Source organism: Perca fluviatilis, chromosome 5, assembly GCF_010015445.1.
Source record: "Perca fluviatilis chromosome 5, GENO_Pfluv_1.0, whole genome shotgun sequence".
NCBI classification, from domain to species: domain Eukaryota; kingdom Metazoa; phylum Chordata; class Actinopteri; order Perciformes; family Percidae; genus Perca; species Perca fluviatilis.
Window position 1 is genome coordinate 22,000,829 of NC_053116.1, and position 21,827 is coordinate 22,022,655.

The 21,827-nt window shown below is 41.1% G+C and overlaps 2 protein-coding genes across 10 annotated transcripts in view; both read right to left on the reverse strand.

Moving 5' to 3' along the window:
- The window catches only part of si:dkey-151g10.3 (serine/threonine-protein kinase WNK2), a 44,992-nt gene extending 30,777 nt beyond the window's left edge, over positions 1-14,215 (reverse strand). For 7 of the 8 annotated variants that reach the window (XM_039801650.1, XM_039801654.1, XM_039801653.1 and 4 more), the window contains exons 1-2: positions 13,623-14,213; positions 2,172-3,368 (exon numbers count right to left, since the gene is read on the reverse strand). In XM_039801650.1, the coding sequence (XP_039657584.1) occupies positions 2,172-2,843 (672 nt within the window). In that variant the 5' untranslated portion in view covers positions 2,844-3,368; positions 13,623-14,213. Of the gene's footprint in view, positions 1-2,171; positions 3,369-13,622 lie in introns of all 8 variants that reach the window. The other variant, XR_005639356.1, reaches the window with a different exon arrangement.
- Positions 14,216-15,505: 1,290 nt separating this feature from the next.
- Positions 15,506-21,818, reverse strand: fam3a (FAM3 metabolism regulating signaling molecule A). 2 transcript variants are annotated; one of them, XM_039800927.1, is made up of 10 exons: positions 21,493-21,818; positions 20,941-20,969; positions 20,724-20,831; positions 20,308-20,331; positions 20,082-20,208; positions 19,692-19,750; positions 19,546-19,596; positions 19,350-19,434; positions 18,484-18,610; positions 15,506-16,735 (listed from the first exon to the last, which is right to left on the reverse strand). In XM_039800927.1, the coding sequence occupies exons 2-10, from the start codon at positions 20,951-20,953 to the stop codon at positions 16,637-16,639; spliced, it is 693 nt and encodes a 230-aa protein (XP_039656861.1). In that variant the 5' UTR covers positions 20,954-20,969; positions 21,493-21,818; the 3' UTR covers positions 15,506-16,636. The 2 variants fall into 2 exon arrangements, with proteins under 2 accessions (XP_039656861.1, XP_039656860.1); XM_039800926.1 differs by having other exon boundaries at positions 21,489-21,818.
- Positions 21,819-21,827: the final 9 nt, after the last annotated feature.

A 21,827-nucleotide genomic window follows, 5' to 3' on the forward strand; every position in this document is an offset into this window, starting at 1 on the left:
GTAATAATGTCCTTATACTTTGTAAACAGACAAACAGTAAAAGTAAGTAGTTTTTCTCCATGAGATTTACTTTGACCCAATGCAATTGTGGAGACAAAATTGGATATTGCAGATTCAATATGGGTGCGTAAATCAGCTTAAGCGTACTGTCTTTTCATTTATTTATTTTTTTAATGTGCTCATACTCCTGAGCCAAGGCAAAATATAGTGTGGTGTCTTTGTTGGTGTCATGAAAGAATGCCCTAGCTGTCTGGTGGCAAAATATATTAATGATAAGTTTATCATTCAAGGTGAAATAGGCTACCTTTGCAAGCTGGGCAGATCCCTTGGAAAAAAAGGACACATCAAGTATGTAAGTAGGACTGAACAGGAGCTGATGTGAAGCTAATTCACTAGAGTAAAACCAGAAAAGGTGATGGGAGCATGCCTGCTCCTTGTCAGTCCAACAGACAGACCTTGATCTCAAGGATTAGTCAAGGCTCTTGTTTTGGAATTAGCTCCAAACCAAACACATGACTGACTTTTCTCACACAAAGCCAGCAGTCAAATCAGATGGCTTACCATAACACTGCTCTCTATTGTGGGACCAAGAGTCAGAGGGATGCATTTATTCTCTCCTCCACATGTCTGTCTCCCACCACATGTTGAATTCACACCATCTAACAATGTTTTCCATTACTTCTCTGCATGATAAATCCGATTGGCTACAGTATGTAAAGACTTGGACAGTGCTCTGGTATTAGACATTTAACATTTTCATTATTTTCCTCCCACTGCAATGTCAATGCATGACAAAGAGTTTCTTACAGTAATGTTTGTGGTACATTTGCTACAATGTTCCTATTTGCTCTGTGTTCACAAAATGCACCCCATTCAGAGCTTCCCATTCACATGATGACTATTTCCATTTCAGACCTCATTATATAACACAATACAAGAGTAGGCTGTGACATGTGTACTGTAGCCTCAGCTGTACCTGGGCATGCTAAAACTAGCCTAATTAGCAACACCATTTTGACTATACACTTTCTAATAAGAACACATCTTCTCACTTTAAAACTTGTGATTCATGCTGACTGCTTGATTAGGAACACAATTAGCTGCTTCCAAAAGCAATTTCCAGTATGTAACAAGGCAGAGTGAACATACACCTTCTTGACCTCTCAAGATGTTTTTTCTCAAGAGCTGTGAGGAGTCCCTTGCCTGATTTGAAGCACTAAACCTAAAAACACATTAAAGTGCTCATATACATAATTGTATTAAGAGGTTGTACCAGAATATGTTTATGTGGTTTCATTTTTAAAAAACACCATATTTTTGTTGTACTGCACATTGCTCTTTTCACCCTGTGTGTTGAGCTCTCTGTTTTAGCTACAGAGTGAGGCATCTCACTTCTGTTACGTCTTTGTTGGAAGTTGCACATGCACAGTAACTAGTTAAGGACTACTAGCCAGTCAGAAGCACAGTATGAGGGCGTGCCACGCTAGCAGCTAGGCGAGCATTATAACGTTTGTTACAAAGTGACGCACGTTTGTCACAGAAGTAAAGGCTGGACTACAATAGAGCTGTTTGGAGCAGTTTGTGAACAGTGTTTTCTCTGGAAGATGGTAAGTCCATTTGGGGTGGACTTTGGGCTTTTTCACTTTGTAAACCTATAACATGCACAAAAAAAGATATAACACAATAAAGGAAAGGGAAAAAGCCCAAAAGCATAATATGAGCAATGCCTAAAATTAATATTTCCCTTAGGTGTCATGACTGAATTAGTGTAATTCAGGCTAATGAAGAAAATGCCGCTTCTAAAAGGATACCCTATCACAACAAGAAGAAGCGTTGACAGCCCATGATTATATTATTCAGCACAGTCCCAGAAAGGCAAAGTATCCACTTTCACTATGTGCTGTCACTTAACTACAAGCGATGCTCCTCCTTCTCACCCTGGTCTTCACTGAACTGCAGTCTCACAGTGTGAATATCAAGCAGACAACGTGTTGAGATTTCCAGATTTCAGGAGGAAGAGCTCTGTGAAACATCTAACACTATTCACTTCTTTAAGTGCACTGGTTATTTTATCTTGCAGCTAATTGTGCCTGCTAATACAGAATTCTTCATTATACATTTTGAATAATTGGCATCATGGTGTGAAAAGAAAAGATAACAGTTTGTCTTACCTGAAGTTCACACCAAGCCACCTCCACCCAAGTCTCTGTGTCCAGGCCTTTATACACAGTCTTGAAGGCTCCTCTGCCCAGTTCAATGTCAAACTTAAGGAACCTGCCTCCAGGAGAGGTGGCCACAGCCTTCATCTCTGCCTCCTCCTCCTGCTCACGGTCCCTCTCCTTCCCCCTTTGGGTGGGTGCGGAGGAAGGTACCTCCTTGCCCGGCTCCTGGCTGGAGCTGGGGAAGGATGGATCATGGCCCATGGCAGCACAGGATGAAGCAGCCCCTTGCTGCTGGACACTGCTGGTGAAGACTGAGTCTGAACGCAGCTCCAGGTGGGGGGCACTGTGGGGCGCCTCTGGGAGCACCTCCACCTCATTGTCCTCCTCACAAATCTCCACACTCTTCCTGAAGAAGCGCTTCTCCCTCCTCAGTCGTTTCTGGCCAGTGTCAACTAGTAAGCAGGGCGTGGAGAAGGAAATCGGTCTGACTGGGTTCTCCTTACCCTCCTGGCTGGCTTCCCCCCCTCCTCCTCCTCCTCCTCCTCCTCCTCCTCCCTCCTCCTCCTGTCGCTTTCCTCTCCTGAGTGTGGGAGGAGGAGAAGTCTGAGGAGGTGCTGCGTGTCCTCTCCCTTTGTGGGTTGGCCCTGCCCTCCTGCTCCGTGTCCTCCTCCCTCTGTCCATCAGGTTTCTCAGAGGAGTCCTCGGTGCCTGCGGGCTCTCCTGGGTCAGTAGCCATGGGGAACGGCCTTTCCCACTACACCTCGACCTCCCCCGCCTCCTCCTCCTCCAAACCTTTGCTCCTCCGTCAGTCCCCGTCTCTCTCTCTTTCTGTGGTCACCCACTCACCCCTTCTAGTCGGTAAGGCTGTTCTTCCAGTGCTGCAGGTGACTGAAGGCCGTCTTTGGTCAAACTGGTGACCCTCTCCCACGTTTCCTCCGCTGTCTGCCTCCCTGTCTCCTTTTATTAGATGCTTTACAGTAGCACAGCAGGGTTAGAACACAGCTGTTAGAGAATAGTTTCTGTCCTCACTTTCCTCCTCACCATGTCCTACATGCTCTTTATTTCCACTTAGGTGCAGTACTAATGAAAGTAAACCACACGTCTCCCAGCTCTTAGGAACACACACTAAACCAGTTTTTTCAACCCTGCTGGGAAAGCTGCAGTGTTTTTCTTTCAAACTGTTGTGTGAATATCTTCAAGTAAAACCTGCAAACAAAAACAAAACATTGCATTAATATTCAGACAGCCAGAGAGGGAATTACTGTGATGTTGTTGCCATATTTAACCCTCTTACGAAGAATACAAGTGTGATACTGTCAGTATTTGATGAGATACATTTAAGGAGGAAAGTCAGAGGGTCCCCTTTACTTTAGAGGGACAAAACGGACCCAAGAAGATCAAAGAAGTAACGTTATAGAAAATCCTCACAGCACCTTTGTAAGGAAATTGACTGTCAGAGTTGCCCAGTAAGTCTGTGTAAAATCTGTATCTGTGAACTAGGATTGGATATAACATGCTGAACATTTTACTAAAAAGAAGAGCTGGGACTCATTCAATGCTCTTTCTTGTAATGCCAGCCACTGCTAATACTTGCAAAGAGACTGTATTTCCCTTGAGAATGTGAAGTGTTGATTGCCTGTAAAACGTCTGCTAATGCATTTTAAACCATTAAGCTCACAATGTAGCAAAATGCTGCAAACATGCAAGGAAACCTAATGTGAGTAGATTTGAAGATTTCCATAATTTGATTGTTTGATGATTGTTTCCAGTGATCGGATACAAGGTAATACACTTTTTCCACAGTCGGTTGCCAAAGTGACCTGAGGTAATTAATTGGATGTTAATTCAAAGTCAGTAGTGAACTCTGGCAGTCCAGCTTGTACCTGTATATGGTAAGAATATCCCAAAACCCATATAGGAGAGCAACCATTGAATCTGCCAAAAAAAGCTTCATCTTTGTTGTGGGCTAAAGTTTGACATTTAAACCAGAGTCCTCAAAGAATATCCAGCTAGCCTGGAATTGCACATGGCTTCATCAAGCATCAAGTGCATGTTATCAGCGCCTTTTGACTTAAGTTGTGTACAATGGCTCCATTAGTCACCAGAAAGCTGCAGTTAGGAGTATGCGATCCCAACCATTAAATATGGATGATGAACTATTGGCTGGTTGAGTGAATTATTCATATGCAGAGGGACTGTTGAACTGTACTGGAGTGATTACCACACATCTGCAACAAAGGGCTCATAAATATACACAACTATGACTGTGATTATCATCAGCAAAGGCATCAGCCAACAGTATTACTCACTGCATACCCAGTCAACTATTCAGGCAAGGTGATAATAGATAGCTTTAAATTAGCCATCAGTGTTATGGGAAACTGAACACAGCAGGTTTCCTCTGACATGGCAATATCCCTGCAAAACTGTTATTCATTCACAGTTTGGGTTTAGGTGTGTGTGTGTGTGTGTGTGTGTGTGTGTGTGTGTGTGTGTGTGTGTGTGTGTGTGTGTGTGTGTGTGTGTGTGTGTGTGTGTGTGTGTGTGTGTGTGTGTGTAATAGTGGGCATCTTTCTGATCTGATCTGTCCCTAGGTATTATATCTTCTCGGCCCTCTGGCTGCCAATAATGTCTCAGTGACTGCATCAGAGCTGTTTTTTTATTTTCATAATTATAGCCTAAAATCACTCTGGAGCCAATATCTAAGAGACAGGGTTGGTCTACCAATTACGGATGCAATAAGGCCTAACATCTCCGCTTATGATTATTAAAAAAGAAGAGAGCGTGCTAATACATACCAACAACAAAAAGGTGCAAAGCAGGAATGGGTCTGTCCTGGGAGAGTAATGGTGCAGTAAATGGAAAGTAAAAAGTGTAGTCTGGGTCAAGGTATTAACTCACTTTGCATATTAGTTTACAACTGAACACGTGGGACTTTCAGGGCCACGGCCAAGGCTTGGGTTACAGTACTCTTAGGTATGAAGCTATCCACAAGGACCACACATGTCTATCTTGACCTCTGTAATGTGTTCTTCACTGCCAGACTGGCTCAGTTAAAGTCACAGCAGCAAGTCTAGACTTTTTTTCTTCAATTTTAATGAGCAAAGCCCATCTTATCCACTGGGGGCTCGTCTAGTGGCTCACAGCAGCTTTTATCTCTTTTATAAGGCGGCAATTAAGACTCACATCATGGCTGTTGTCTGTCCAGGCCCAGAGCAAATGAGTCTGACGTGCAATGCTATTAGCTGTCAGTCAAACTAAAAACACAATAGGCTGATATTAGACCATCTGCTAAGAGGCTCATGAACAAGAATTCCAGTTCAGCAACATTCCTGAGACACAATGCTCTTAGAGACAAACTGTAATTAAGCAAGTAGCTTCCTGCAACACATTCCACACCTAATACCATACTGCATCAAACTGTATTATAAAATCATTGACCCATAAGATACAATTGTCTATCACATTAAACTGTATGTGATTTCCCAATACCAATATGACTATGTAAAAGGTACTTAGAAGGCTGCTCTCTTAAACAAATAACTATATTAAATAATAAAAAATGCATAAAAAGAAATAACTCAATAAAAATCAGTACTGTATGTTTAGTATCAGTCAATTGCTGGCCACGCTCTGCTGGGCAAACTACATAATGACACCATTTCTAAATCATCCTGAGTAGAGATGCACCGACTACAACTTTCTAGGCCGATTCCGATTTTCGATTTTCTTTGAGTTAGGCCAGCTGATACCAATTTTAGCCGATTCCGATTTCATTTTTTCTAACCACTTTACAGCACACACAAATATTTATTTTCTATCTTTTTCCTAACATTTTGCATAGAACATAGAAAAAAATTTTAACAGATAATGGATCACTATAAAATAGAACTATATAAATGACTCCTGGTGTGGGAAATTCATACACATCTTAAGTGCAATGTTAGAACCATTTCCTTCTTTTCACATCCAATATCCAACTAAGACAAATTTGATTTTGGTTTTTGGTGTCATCCCTCCACGCCCTACTTTTTCCTTGCAGGTGTTGCATATTGCAAACTTTTTATCTTCTGCACACACGCTGAAGAATTTCCAAACAGCTGACATGTTGCAGGTTAATTCACGAGGTTCCCTACATGTGCGAGAATAGTGCGGACATGCGTCTCACACCGCGAAGTAGTGCCGCTAACGCGGAAACGAGAGAAATTGAGGGGAAAGGAAAAGAGACTGTGTGTTGTGTGTGTGTGTGTGTGTGTGTGTGTTTTGTGTGTGCGTGTGTGTGCGTGCGTGCGCGTCGCGTGCGTCGTCGTCGCGTCGTCGTCGCGTGCGCGTCGCGTGCGTCGCGTCACATGCGTGCTTCCTTGAGAATTGTAACTCGTATAACTTATGTTGTCAGTTAATTGTAGCATTGACTGGCATGAAATCGGCATATGTCAGACTGACCTTCCGGTCGCCGGTCATGGCAGAGTACGTGAAAACCGGCCAATTCCGGTCACTGGCCGGTCTATCGGTGCATCTCTAATCCTGAGCAACCTTTATCATGCATATGGCCTGTAAAATTAAAAAAATTTAAAAATCATATCGGCATATATCGGACAACATATACACCAATATGATAAATACCGACATGTCTGTCATATCAGTCGGACTCTACTAAAACCCAGTGATATTCAATTTGAAATACAAAAATTTTAAACAAGAAAATGATTAAACATTAATTAAATGATCAATTATCAAACAATCTTCTTCTTTTTTTTTTAAATACTCATTTCAGCAACCCAGTGGAGGGACATACTGTAGTGTACAGTCTAAAAAGGTAAAGGCCAACAGGATGTGGGGAACATAAAGGGGGAAAAACAACAGGCAATAAAGAGAGGGAAGTTGCCCTTTAAACAGGAGCTTATGTCCCCAGGGCAAGGAGTTCCCATGGAAGCCACATACCGGACAGAGTTATCACAGTACATCAAACACGTTCAACCTCATCACTGTCTCTCACACACACCCACAAGCACACATAGACACACACACACACACACACACACACAGATACAGATATCAGACACACATCAGCAGGCTAGAACAAACTTTGTGTTTCACTCTTTCTCTCTGTCTGTCCCTCTCTCATCACACTCTTTCTATCTTACACACACACACACACACACACACACACACACACACACACACACACACACACACACACACACACACACACACACACACACACACACACACACACACACACACACACACACACACACACACACACACACACACACACACACACACACCAAAAGCAACCCCTCTCTCGCACCCAAACCGCATGTCCCCTTTCAATGAAAGAATGCCGAAAGGAATTTCCTGACACCAGGAAAATGACCAAGCAACTGCCCATGTGGGCAAAGTGGTAAACTAAAGTTAAAGATAACAAAACCAATGTAGCAGCTGAAACGTTGACATCTCTCTTTGGCAGCAAAATGACCGAACATCATCGTCTGTTCATTTTTCTAGCAGTGCTGTAAGGACATGAGAACTGAACATCTGACGTGGTGCACACTACCTGCTCTGAGACTCTTGCATGGGGAGAACACCTGCAGCTGCCTCATCATTTCTGAAATGTGCAGGGAAAATCATTGTGACACCTTTGCTGTATGACTGCCAAAGATGTGATTTCTATTCTATTCTCAAAACCCGCTGAAGGCAATGTTTGTTTTCGCTAGAACTTTTTATTCTGTGCTAAAAGTTTTGAGACAAGAAGAGAAAAAGGTCCTACATGACTTACGTTTGTACACTACCAATTGTACAAAGACAAACAAAAGTGCACTACACAGAATCCTCCTACATAATCTATAACTTTAAACACAACAAATCCATTGCAACCCTATCTGCATGCTGCACTTTTTTCATCCCTTACTTCATGGGGATACACACTTTAATCCCCTGGAACCAAACTGCCACTGGAAATTAAGCAGGCAGACAAAGGAAGAGCCAGGGGACTGTGCGTGCGTGAGTACGTCTGTGAGCGCACAGACAGCGCCGTTTTAGCAATTGAGGGGGACGAGTAGATGAAAAGAGTGAATAAAAAGTGGAGAGGGGGGACAGGAAGGGATTGTAGTTGGTGGGAGCAGGCGGACAGCAGAGTTTCAAACAGAGAGAGAGAGAGGGAAGGAGAGATGGAGCGAGAGGGGCCGGCGAGTAGAAGGGGTGGGAAAAATGTGTGTGTGAAAGAGAACAAGAGAGAGATAAAGAGAGGGGGGTGGCACAGACAAAAAGGGGGCTGGGGGGATTTTGCCTGATAAAATATGTGCCAATGTTTGTGTGAATGAAAGCAGTGACTATAGCTAAATTTTAGCCCTGACAAAAGCAGCTATAGTTGTGGAGGAGAGGAGAGGAGAGGAGAGGAGAGGAGAGGAGAGGAGAGGAGAGGAGAGGAGAGAGGAGAGGAGAGGAGAGGAGAGGAGAGGAGAGGAAGAATGCTTTTAGTGGTTGGAAAAGGTTTAAAACATGAGGTGATTACATTAGTTTCCGTTGGTATGTCCAGTGTCGGTGTGAGACTGGGTGTAAAGGCTCGAGGGAGAGCAGGGTGAATGACTAAATCGCTGTAAACCTGTTGCTTTGTCTTATGTGATAGTTAACTGCATATGTTTTGGACCATAAAAGCAATATAAAGATGTCACCCTGATTTTTCACTATTTAAATGACATTTTTCACATCAAACAATTAATTGAGAAAATAATCAGCACATTAATTGATGATGAAAATAATTGTCAGTTGCAGCACTAGTTCTAAGTCCACGACCATGGACACAATGATTTCTTTTTTTAAAGATTATTTTTTGGGCTTTTCCGCCTTTATTTGACAGGACAGCTGGGTGAGAAAGGGGAGAGAGATGGGGAAGACATGCAGGAAATCGTCACAGGTCGGATTCGAACCCTGGACCTCTGCGTCGAGGCATACACCTCCAAGTATATGTGCGCCTGCTCTACCCACTAACCCCCAATTTCCACCATCTGCGGAACATCTGCGGATCCGCTCCGGAACGGCGGCGGAGTCATTAGGTTTCCATTAAAGCCAATGTGTGTATTTCCACTGACTGTGGAACGGCTGCGTTCAGACTCCGTCCAAGCTCCGGCGATCCGCAGCCCTCCGGAGGAGATACACAGAGCTTCTTTTTTTTGCTGGAAGCCGGAGAGCGCCGCAGCAATTCAGCACAATTCAGATTGTGCGGGACAGGAAGTCAAACACAGAAACAAAATAAAGCATCTGGTTAATTTTCAAAAATAAAATACCCCGTGCTCACGGCGGATCATATTTTACCTGTACTACACCTTAAAAACACAGCCCAGAGTTGTTTCCCCTCTACTCCTCCGGATGGAAACTAACTGTTGTTGGTTTTGTGGTTCTATTCTACGTGAATTCGCGAGATCTCGTGGGTCCTCGTGACTACAACTGTCAGTCATGGCCGCAGCTGTTCCGCAACAAATCCGGACCTAGTGGGTATTGAAGGATGGCGGAGCACGGAGCAGACGCGCAGCGGAGCCGATCCGCAGCCGTACCGCAGTTGGTGGAAATGAGTGGTTAGCTAACCCGGCCAGGGGCGTAGCACAAGATCCTGGGCCCTATGCACAGGCAGTCCTGATGTTCCTTAACCCCCCCCACCAAAAAAAAAAGAAAATCCATCAAATCTTATCATCTTTCTCTATGAAGGATACATTTGATATTAACCTCTTATCCTAATTGTAACCTAATATAATAAAACACACTAAGATGTTAGTGTTACTTAAAGTGATGGTTCGGAGTAATTCACCCTAGGGTCCTTTGCACCATGACCTCGAGCCAAACACCCCCCCAGAAGCTTTTTTCACCTGGGTCTAACATTGGGCGAGTTAGCGTAGAGTAGCGTTAGCCGCTGAATAGCTTAGCGCAGGGGCAGCAGAGAGCAGAAGCCAGCAGGCAAGTGTTATTTACATAAACTTCTGGTGTACTTACAAACTTTCCAATCCATCGTTTTATGACTGCATAACCTATATATACTAGTGTAGACCTTTGGTATCATTTCGGGCATTATTAGTGGGGTCATTTAAGAGATACATACGTGGGTCCATTAGCCCCGCGCTAAGCTATTCAGCGGCTAACGCTACTCTACGCTAACTCGCCCAATGTTAGACCCAGGTGAAAAAAGCTTCTGGGGGGGGGTGTTTGGCTCGAGGTCATGGTGCAAAGGACCCTAGGGTAAATTACTCCGAACCATCACTTTAACACCTTTCAGTCAAAATGGCTAAACATGGTTTGCTTTAATATTGATATAAGCTCACCTTGTGTGACAGTGACAGTTTCTGAAACTGTGTAATGTTGACATGATATGTATCTACCGATGAGCTACCAAGCTACATATGACACTGATTAGCCTATTATTGCTTATTATAGACATTATAGCCTATTCATTTTAAATTAAACATGTTTCAAATTAGGCTATTATAATGGTGTGTTGTGCGCAAACAGCATTGTTAGTGTAGTTTATTTATTTAGCCTTTACCTCAGATTACATGTATAACCAAATTATCATTTGAAAGTTTATGCTCTGCTCTTTCAATGGGTTGTCTCAGTCCGTTTTTAGCACTAACAGTCGCGGAGATATTCAAGCAGTTTAGCACCATGGATTTCATTTTCTAGTTTGTGCTCACCTTTCTTTGACCAACTGCCACTTTGCTCGTTTGAAAGCCATGATGTCTCTCTCTCATGGGTGGGCCAAATTCTTTGGGCGGGCAAAGCAGAGAAAGGGGAGGTAACCTTGCTCCTTATGACCTCATAAGGAGGAGATTCCAGATCGGCCCATCTGAGCTTTCATTTTCTCAAAGGCAGAGCAGGATACCCAGGGCTCGGTTTACACCTATCGCCATTTCTAGCCACTGGGGGACCATAGGCAGGCTGGGGGAACGCATATTAATGTTAAAAAAACTCATAGTGAAATTTTCATGCCATGGGACCTTTAAATGTCTTATCGCTATCTTCATTTGCTACCGTGCAACGAATTTCCGAAAATTTTAAGAAAGTCAAAACTTTTGTGTATTTTAGATGGATTCTTTTTTTTATAAAAATGTAACTTTCCAACTTTTAACACTTTAAATGACTAATTATAAATTCAATTGCAAACTTTTAACTAATTGTAATTATTGGGTGTATTGTCAGGTGTAAAGTGTATTATCGTAAGCATGTGTTGCAGTCTTTTAGCAAGGTTCCTTCTTCAGCTGCCGGCTACAATAGTTTGCATATTATACTTTTGTTGATAACTAGACTGAGTGAGCTTTGCTATACCAGACAGGGAGTCAGGAATTAATGGAGACATTCAGCAAATAAACTTGACTGAAGACTAGGAAAGGAGATAAATATAAAAAGGTTATGACTTTAGTTGATTAGTGTAGTGTAGTGTAGTGTAAATAAATACCCCTCGGTCATGTTGTGTGTGTGGATCAAATCCAAACCAATACCTATAACAACAACTTTTCAACAAATAATTAATGCAACACTTGAATCTACCCAGTCTTTTTCCAATTCAGCATTAGTCTCACAAAGATTTAAAGAGGAGATGGAGTCTGAGTGATGTGGGGAGACAAGGCAGAGGTAGCACAAGGTCTGAACGCTGCTGGCCAAAATTAAAATGGGATCGATGTCAAGGAGCAACTGTTCTGAATATCACAGGTCTACATCTGAACTCTGCAGCACAGCTGTTGACTCACAATAGCAGGAAAAAACAAAGACCATGCTTGTTCATTGAGGCCATATCTAACAGGCATGACTTCTGTCACACCAGGCTACATCACGGTAAGTGGTATGTGTAAACCTTAAAAGAGCTGACTGTCACATTGAAAATCAGGAGGCTGCCAGGATCAAACTGTGAATGTGTGGCACAATTACAATTAATTACAATGTTCAGGAGGGCAGGGACCATGCACTATACACAGTTGGGGAAGAGAGAACACGACAATTTGAACCCACTAGCTAATATCGTAATGAACAGATCCTAAAAATCACCCACAAAAAAGCACTATTCATCTAAATCCAGCACAGTGTATGTGCAAATGTACAATAAAAGATAATGCAATGAAGACCGCTGACTCCTCCTCCTTCTCACTTACTGCAGGAGTTGGTTCAGAACATGTTGCTTCCCTGTGCATCTTTTGTCTATAAGCAGCTTTTTAAAATCTGATTAAAAAGAATATTAAATGATGGCCACTAGAATCAAACACACAATGATTGTTTTCTTCCCATTAGGAAAACTCAAGGCTGAAAACACAACAAGGACTTTTGTCCAATCCAGGTCAAGCATGGGAGAGTGGGGTGTAGGTAGCACACACAGAGCACTGTTCACTGAGGGAGAGAGACAGAGAGAATATGTTATCTAACCCCCCCTTTTTGTTCTCTTTCATTCCCCTCAGCAAACAGAACCATCCCATGCCAAAGGATTCCTCAAATCCAGGTAAGGGAAAGGCTCCTTAATCAGCCAATGATGAATCAGGATTACATGTTACTAAAGTAGCTTACTACTCCTGGCGCTCACATCATCAACTGAGCCTCTTTTACACCTGTAAATGGTCTCTGAACTTATATGGATAATGGAAATCAGCAAATTGTTGATTTCAGTATTAAGCACCTGTCAGCCTTCTTTGGGAAAGGAAGCATCCTCCCTAATGTTTTGAGTACACCACTATCACTCCCAGTGGGACAAGCCGATGCAACGTATTTATATATCAATAAAATATCAATCCAGGATGAGTTGAGGAGGGGATTATTGATGTTATCCATAATTTATGGATACCATATAATAATTGATGTATTTCTTCTACTTATAAGAAAGGATAGGCTATAGCCTAGGTGTAGCTGACATTGTGAGTTTTTTAAACATATATTGTGAAAAATTGCTTCGAGCAAAGAAGAACCCATGATGCGAATGGTCGCAGTACTCACGCTCTGAAGCAAAATGCAATCGACGTATGTTATTTATAGGCAACGGCACAGTGAAGCCTGGATGTGCAAGCACCATGAAGTGCAGCTATTGGCTATCTGGAAGCTCAGCTGACTTTAGAAACGCCATGCAAACGGTGAGAGACACAAAGTACAGTCACCGTACAAGACAGGAGCATAGTGACTGAGACGACAGACACCAATAAAAATCAAGAATTTTCGTACCCCCTGGCCCTTAGTGCCCGGGCACAGGCAAATCATTCAAATGATGGGCTTAACATTAGTCGGTCTGCAGGTCTGCACTTGACTTGAATGTTTATACACAGCATAATTAATTCAGAATAATAAGCAGCCATAGGAGAGGATAAATACCTAATAAGCAATCTCGTAGCTAGTGCTTGAGACTGACTGAACAAAATAATAAAGCCTCATTAGGGGGCACCGTCTTTGAATAACGGAAAATACCGTTTATATTGTAAAATAACAACAAACATCACTCACCCGAATGCAACATCGTACCTCGTCAGTCCAGCGATATCTTCATTTAAAAAAAAGAGCTGCTCTGCCCAGACAGCTAACGTTAACTCACCGATAACTGAATTTCTTATTATTTTTGTACAGACGTTATTACACGAGGTTTACACTGGGCTTTCGGTCTACAAAATTATTATTTGTACACCCACTGAAAAAATACATTTACGAAAAAGCTTTAGAAAAATTCGCGGTTCCGTTTGTTTTTCTCTTTATATTTTTTTACGCTTTGCTGCGGTGTATTCGGCTTTGGAAATCCCCACCGGAGTCGTCGAGCCTCCGTCTGTGTGAGAGACAGGAGAGCACTTGGTGTAGCTACGTGTTCCAATTCAGACGATGTTGGCCGTTGGTAGATATTCACACTCGCTGCTCGGTTTAACAGCTCCAAGTTGTGCGGCTGGCCATTCATGTGCACCCGTCCCGAATAATATCAGTAACTTAGCTAGCTATGTACATGATTTACAACGCACGACTCCAACGGCCTTCAGCAGGTTCGCGTGTGTACTGAGCACGCTCTGCCTGCCCTGCTTGTTCTTCTCACTTGCCAGCCACAAGGCTGCTCACCATCCTGAGGACGAACACATCCAACAGTTATCTAGCTAGCTTACTCCACCACAAGAGGGCAGTGGTACACGTTTGTATCAACGGCTTGTTATGTGACTTTAATGCTACATTTAAATGCTCCTCGTAAAAATATCTTTTTCCTCTCACCTGTAGTGCAATTTATCAAGAGATTGGTTTAGTGTGAGTTGCGCAGTTTTGGATACATCGGCCATAGAGAGGTCTGTCTTCTCTCTAATATAATGGCACTAGATGGCATTCGGCTTGTGGTGCTCAAAACCCCTAAAAAAAAATCATCATTATCATCCATCAGCAATTTCAATTTCACTGTGGTAGAAAAAATATGTTCCTACATTAAACTGTTCACAACCAGATGTGGTTATCTTGAGTAACCAGGTCATGCTTTCTGGAAAGAGACATTGATGTAAAGTGAAAATAATCTATGCCAGAACAACACACAAAACGTAAAATAAATGTATTTGCTTAATGGGTTATAACAGAAATTGAGTACTCCAATTTGACCAAACTTTCTGAAGTACTTAAGTACAATTTTGAACTAAATATACAACATTATATACAGACCATATGTTCAGAGAGTACATTTTAATCTTTTATATACATTTCTATATATTTAACGTTTTTCTTGTGAGACATGGAGACTGTTAAAGCAAATTACCCCTCTATGTAATGTAATGCTCACAATGTAGGCTACAAAGAATTTAAGTTTTTCTGATGTCACTTGGGGTGAAATAAATAATGTGCACCTTATCTCAAACCTTAATTGTGACATAAATACAGCAACAACAACAACAACAAAAAAGTCTTAGGGTTATTCTACCTCAATAATGCTCGAAGTCTCTTGCCTCTCCCTTTGAACATCACATAGCCCACAGTTCTTGAGAGCACTGAAGTCATTCATAAATATACTGCTCGAAATCCCGATTTTTCTAACAACACTTGAAAGCCCCATAACACATCTCAGTGTAACAATGAAATTGATCGCGTTTTTATAACATAACGTTACAGCACAGTTTCAGCGAGCAACACGACTCTGTGCTGACTGTCACCGAATTAGCCGTCAAACCTGAAATGTTCTTCATTCAGTCTGCAGTGTTTTCTTATCACCACCACGGCATATGCTTAGTGAAGCCAATGCCTTGAGCAGAATGAACTGAGTAACCTCAGAGATACTTTGACTTTTGTCGCCCCCTAGTGAATTTCCTGAAGTATGCCTGTTGACTCAAGCCCACTCAGGAGGACCCATAGGAGAGAAAAAAAACAAAAACACAAGAAATATTCGGACAATTTTATTTATCAGCATTGTAGTCACAATATAAAGACAGACTGTGATGCTTTGTAGAAAATATTTACATTTAGAGGTAACATAACATAATTCAGAAAAAACAGCTAAAATGGACTTCTAACCATACTTGTCAAATATTTTTTATTTCTATAGATTTCCTTCATTGTTAGGCTTGCAAGATGCCAGGTGGATACATTAAACAAAAAAACAAAAATAAACAAAAAATAACATACACAACCACACATTTAGGTTGAATCTTTAAAGCACTCTGTTGAAAGATTCTTGCAGGCCTGAGAAAACATTAAAACCATGGGCGGTGCTATGATGAACTCACACTATGAATCTGTTTCCTAATGAAGTATTTAAATAAATAGTTGTATCAGAGGAAAATGACCTAGGCCAAATTTGTCTGAAGAATGTGGCAAGAAATAACCGTAGTAGTGTCAAGTTCTAAGGAAACAATGGGAGCTGACACTAGGCATAATAAGATCACTGAAATATTTATCACAGGATGAAAATATATTAACGGATTTAAATATAAAATCTGCCTTCACTTGCTTAGTAGGACATTTAAACTACTAGTATACCTCAAATGTTATTATGCTGATGTGGATTAGGTTTCCAAATGCCTTACTGTGAAACCATTTAGGGGTGTCTTTTGCCTGCTGAACATCAAATATCGTGCACAGAATATTGACACCCTACAGACAGACTTGCAGAGAGGAAATATGTCCATTTCCTACATTGGCTTTGGAAGACCTACTCCAGCTGTATTTATTCACGCATTGCTGTTACACTTTGGTCATCAAACATGTGGCCTCTCAAGTTTCCCATAACCTGACAAAAACATTTTTTCTTCTTTCTACAACATTACTTCCACTCAAAAGTGGCTCACAAAGCTTAATGCACAAATCCTCTATAACAAGTTCCAGCAATTTTAAATATATATCAAGTCCTATCAGTCAATTCATGCCTCTGTCACGAGAGGAGAAATAAAAACGCCATTTGTGGCCCAGATCTTTGATGGTTTCAGTTACTCAGCAGCTTTTTAAAAAGTCATTTGGATGCACTCCTGCCACTCCAGGTCTTAATGTACTGTTTGAGAGTGTTTCGGGCGGTATTATGCTTCCAGGGCTGGCCGCAGAGGAATACAGCCATCCATCTCCAGAGACTCGGGCCAACCTTCATACTTGTTGCTGCTCTTACTGTTCTTCATACGCTGATGGGAACAACCATAACCAAACAGAACTAATGTCATGAAAACCAGGAAGACTGGGATCAGAGGGGTATTTCAGAAAACAGGTTTAACAACAACAAACTGAGTTCAAATCTGAACTCTGGGTTGAATAATTCTGAACTGTCAAACTCAAGAGTTTCCGGTTTCAGAACAGGGGATAAGAATTAGGTCAATCAACTCTGAGTTAAGTTAACTCTGGGTAAAGTGTGTGCACAGCACAAGCATATCAAAAGCCCTAATAATGGAATGCAGATGACATGATTCATCATGGCATCAGAACATAAATAAAAGTTCGAACTCAAGTGTTCTTCTTATTCAACATTTGTGTATGTATGTATGTATGTATGTATGTATGTATGTATGTATATACACAGGTCAAGCCAACAGGCACAAAATGCACTTGGCAGCAACTGAAGATGAAATATAAAAATAAACAACAAACAAATATCATTTTATTTCAGGCAATTGTTATGTTTAGTCTACCCTATAGTAGTGGAATGTTCTAAGCAAACTAACTTTTTTAGCCATCTCAAAACTGCCCGTATTTAACATTGTCTTTGAAAAGTATCATTAAATGCCCTTATACATGCAAGTCTCCAAATTCGTGCTTAATGGACAAATTCGACCTCCATTATAGCCAAAAGAGAGAAAGGCTGAGATCCGAAAAACGGAAGGGGTCCACCACCCCCACTCAAACAGGCTGAAGAGATGGTCCTCAGTCTAAACAGTGGGCAACCTTTTGCTGAAAACATCTCTGGTGGAAGCTCATCTGCTGACCCAACCACCCCCCCAGGATACACAGGCCTATGTAAAAGGTTAGCTAGTTATTCAAACTAATAAGTACATTCATCCTTTTGTTACTGCTAGCTCACTATCCCACCTATCATCATAGACACAGCTTGGCACACTGGTTTTCTATAATCTTTGTAATTGAATGCCATTACTTTTTTCAAATTCTTAGTTGTCCTATAGACATTGCAATCTATTTTAAGGTGACTCAATTTGAGTCATTTATTTGGAAAATTGTGATGTGGCCTGCATTGTAAAACCTCAATTTAAATAATGATTAACTTCTACCAGTTACAGATGGTGTAATCTGTCTGGTGGAGCTTGCTAAATCAGACCATGCAGCTGTAAGTACTCTTAATACTCCACAGACCGTTCATACGGAAGTCCTGGATCTTCGCAATCCTACAGCACATTTTAACAATAACCAGACATGTTCCAGCAGGAATGTGATCCGAGATTGGGGAGTAATTAACAACATCTACAACCATGATTACACGTTTTAGCTACACGAAGCAGTGTATGGGATGTAAACACGTAAGTAAGTAAGTAAGTAAGTGTCTCTCCTTTTTTTTCTCTCTCATTGTAAAAAATAAGGAAAAGTATAAGATGACCCCTTTAATATCGCTATATGTTGAAATTGCAATAAATTATCTACAGTATAAAGGCCCACCCATATTTTGTATTGGTACATGGTTATATCCTCTCTGTATTCTATTGCATATCATTGAATCCCCTGCATCATAATTGTAACTGTAAGCAACAAATCTTGATAATATTGTCTGGTGAGTCATTTTGGATTGTATTTTCTATGACGACCAAGGCATGATTTATTTTTTAACTACAACTGTTAGAAGTTAACTACAGGCAAATCAGCATCAAATCAAAAGAGCTGAACATCTCTACCGATAGCTTAGCTCTGTTCAGCATCGATGGTAACATACCTGCTCAAAGGGACTCTTATTTTCAATGCCTTTGGCTCCAACAAACACCCAGCTGTCTCGAAAGGCCAGCTCCTTCACTGCCGTGCTCCCAAGCTCCTCAAACAGTCGGCGAGACTCGTCGTTCAGCCTGGAAATGAAGATAAAGTAACAGAGTAATGTTTATTAAGTGGATTTGCTGTTCTTCTAAGCAAGAGGCTTACGGGTTAAATTAAGTGCTTAACCTCTGTTACATTTGATTGCAATTAAATGCAGGCCATTACCATTTCTCAGTAGGCTCTTTTTCGGCTTTAACACAATCTAAAGGTTTATTAACCACTTACAACCCGGATGATGTGTTTTTAAGCTATAAGGCCTTTGAGGGTAACAGAGATTTATGATCATGCTGATTTTGATACACCGAAAGGCATCAAGTGTTCACAAACAAATGAATCATCCACCAGATTTAAAAGCAATATTAAAAATAAAATCTTGATTTCTGACAACTCACTCTTCATTACCCACAGGGCATTTTGTCCTAAAATTAAAATTCGTCACAGCTCTGTTCACCTCCTTCGGTGACAATTGGAGCTTTTGCTCTTTCACCGTGTTAAACTTAAAAGACATCTGTACCAAATGCAAAGTTGTTCATACACGAGTACAGTGTACAATGTTGCATTTGGCTGAAAATATGGACTTATAGGCTTCAGCTGCATTGGCCGTATCAGTGCCACATCGTTATTTTACTCAAAATATTTTCCAAGTTATAACATTAAATATCATTTAGCTTCAGCAGACAATTTGATCTGTGAAAAATTGCTTTAAGGTGAGTCTAGAGGGGAAAGAGAGGAGTGTTGGACTGGAACTGATAGCACATCATGGATTCTTACTTTGTAGCTGCATCATCAAAGGAAGCCACAAACACGAGTGTTCCTTCATGGAGTGGCCGGAGAAACTTCAACAGCTCAGAAATATCTGACAACAAACATCACATGAGCCATGAACTGTGGTTTATAACTTGTTCTTGCCAAGCCATATATACCAGATGTGAAATATGTACTATACATTAGTGTCTGGTTTTATTACCTCCAGCCCACGTATCAAAAGTCTTTGTGTCCAAGAGCTCTCCTGTCACACCTGAAGCAAAAGGAACATCAGTCAGATAGTCATAATAGCACCACAGGAGCTTAATACAACACAGTCGGTTAATAGGTGGAGGAGGACACTCCTACCATTCACCAAAGCTATGTTTAGTCCTCTGCCAACGTTGTTCTTCACACTGCTCACTAACCTGTGAGACAAAAACACAAAAAGGTTAAGCTTAGAACACTGCCTTGCACCTACACATTAATCTACACACGTCTACACGCTGCCTGACACTTGAGAAACAACAACAAATATAACAACCAAGACTACAGACAAAAACAAAGAAATGGGGGACAGACAGACTGAAGGAATACTTGCATTCAGCTCCCCAGACAGGCTTGGAGGCCTGGTTATGAAAGCACAGAGGGAAAAAAAGAACACAGCGTGAAACCAAAAAAAGAAAAAGTGACAGACCGACAACAGGGGAGACAAAGACAAAGCTGAACAGAAAGAAACTGGTAAGCACTGAATCTCACATCTTGTCCTCCAGGCAGATTTTGGGCCCGATGACGTTGGCAGCACCAGACACCAGGCGGAAAGCCAAATGTTTTGGGGGACAGGGAGCTGAAAGTCCACATTTATACCGTCGAGGGCGGGGTTCAGCTAAGATATATAATACATAAAGACACAACATTATCATGATCATACTTGACAGGAAAAGTAGTCATAAAATTGTCATATCATACGGTTTCTTTTACTCACCAGGTGTTGGTTCCTTGCTTGCACCTGAAAGAAATACAAACTTTTTACACTCAAATGAACTAATCTCATATTAAGGCTTTGTTTGATCATATTACACACATACCCTTTATCACACATGCATTAAACATTAGCCTATAACTTGTCTTTAAGGTTGCTACTAACAATTATTTTAAATTTTAGTCTCTAAAATGTCAGAAAATAGTGAAAAACGCTCATCACGTTTCCCAGAGCCCATTGTGATGTCAACAGTACATAAGCCAAAGATATTCAATTTTTTTCTAATTATATAAAACAGAGCAAATCATCACATTAAGCAACTAGAACCAGTGAATTCAAGTATTCTTTTGTTTGATAAATTGTTCTCAACTAATTTTTTTTTGTCTATCAACTAAGCCTTTCAGAACTACTTCTCTTACTGCTGAAGAAATGCCGCACAGATGAACCACTCTCCCCTCCAAAGAAGGTGTTTGCCAGCAGCCAGGTGAGCCCCACCAACAGCAACACAGCCACAGCTCTGAGGGGGCCTGTCAATACGAACAGGACACACCAATTCAGGCAACACACATGGGATTACCTCCAGATCAATAAATTCTCACTGGAGTGTACTAAAACGTAATAAAAGTTTGAACCAACCTGTTAATCTCATGATTCACTGTCTAGACCTAGACAAAGACAAAGAAAGTATCGTCATTATGGTGATTTGAATTTCTGACTTATACAGTTAGTGTAGTTACAGTTTTACAGTGGCTTTTTTGTCAAAAACTTTCATAATCAAAATTTTTCAATTTCCATTTATCAGGACAGAAGTTATAAAGCGTTTTCACAAAAGGCAATTATAACATTTAATTGTGTATAATTTATAAGTTATGTTTTTATGTAACTGTAAGCAGTATATGCATGCAAGTCTTGAAGGAAAATACTTGTTAAATTTGTACTTAATGTAACACTTAAAATCATAAAAATTGCAATACAACTCTGGGGTCATTTTATTTAAAGCTGTCAAAGACATCTTTAACAGAAAGCCTTACATGTTTACAGTGGCAATGCAAGATGGCTCTGCAGAGATGACGTTTGAAGGGGGTGAAATGAACCCAAACCAAAGACAAGGCAACACATGGTCATTCCGTAGACAACTTAATTCATCACTTATAGGAACTTGCAAATGAGAAACGACATTTTACCTACTGTGTCCACTGTCCACGCTTCGGGCGAGTGTTGCCTTTTCTTTGCACCTTTGCTAGTAGACTATGTAACGAACGGTAAAGAGAAGCTGTTGCTCTTGCCACTCGGGACTTCTACTATTTCTTGCGCTGTTTCCTCATTGAGGCTCCTCTGGTATGAATCAGCTTTTAGTGAGAACACAAACTGAAGTCAATATGCTCAGCCGGCAATTACATATTAAAATGACACAAGCCGTATCACTCCGCGTTTAACAAGCATGAAAAAAATGATGATTGTAAATCCCATCTGTCTTCCGGATATAAAGCTAGCCAACCCCCAGTCCACGGAGTCTGCGCAAA

Excerpts from the sequence above, each read along its gene's own strand:
- fam3a (XM_039800927.1), bottom strand. Across the intron at positions 20,332-20,723 it reads TGTGCGGCATTTCTTCAGCA|GTGCAAGCAAGGAACCAACA; the intron begins GTAAGAGAAGTA and ends TATTTCTTTCAG. Across the intron at positions 19,751-20,081 it reads ATCTGCCTGGAGGACAAGAT|GTTAGTGAGCAGTGTGAAGA; the intron begins GTGAGATTCAGT and ends TTTGTCTCACAG.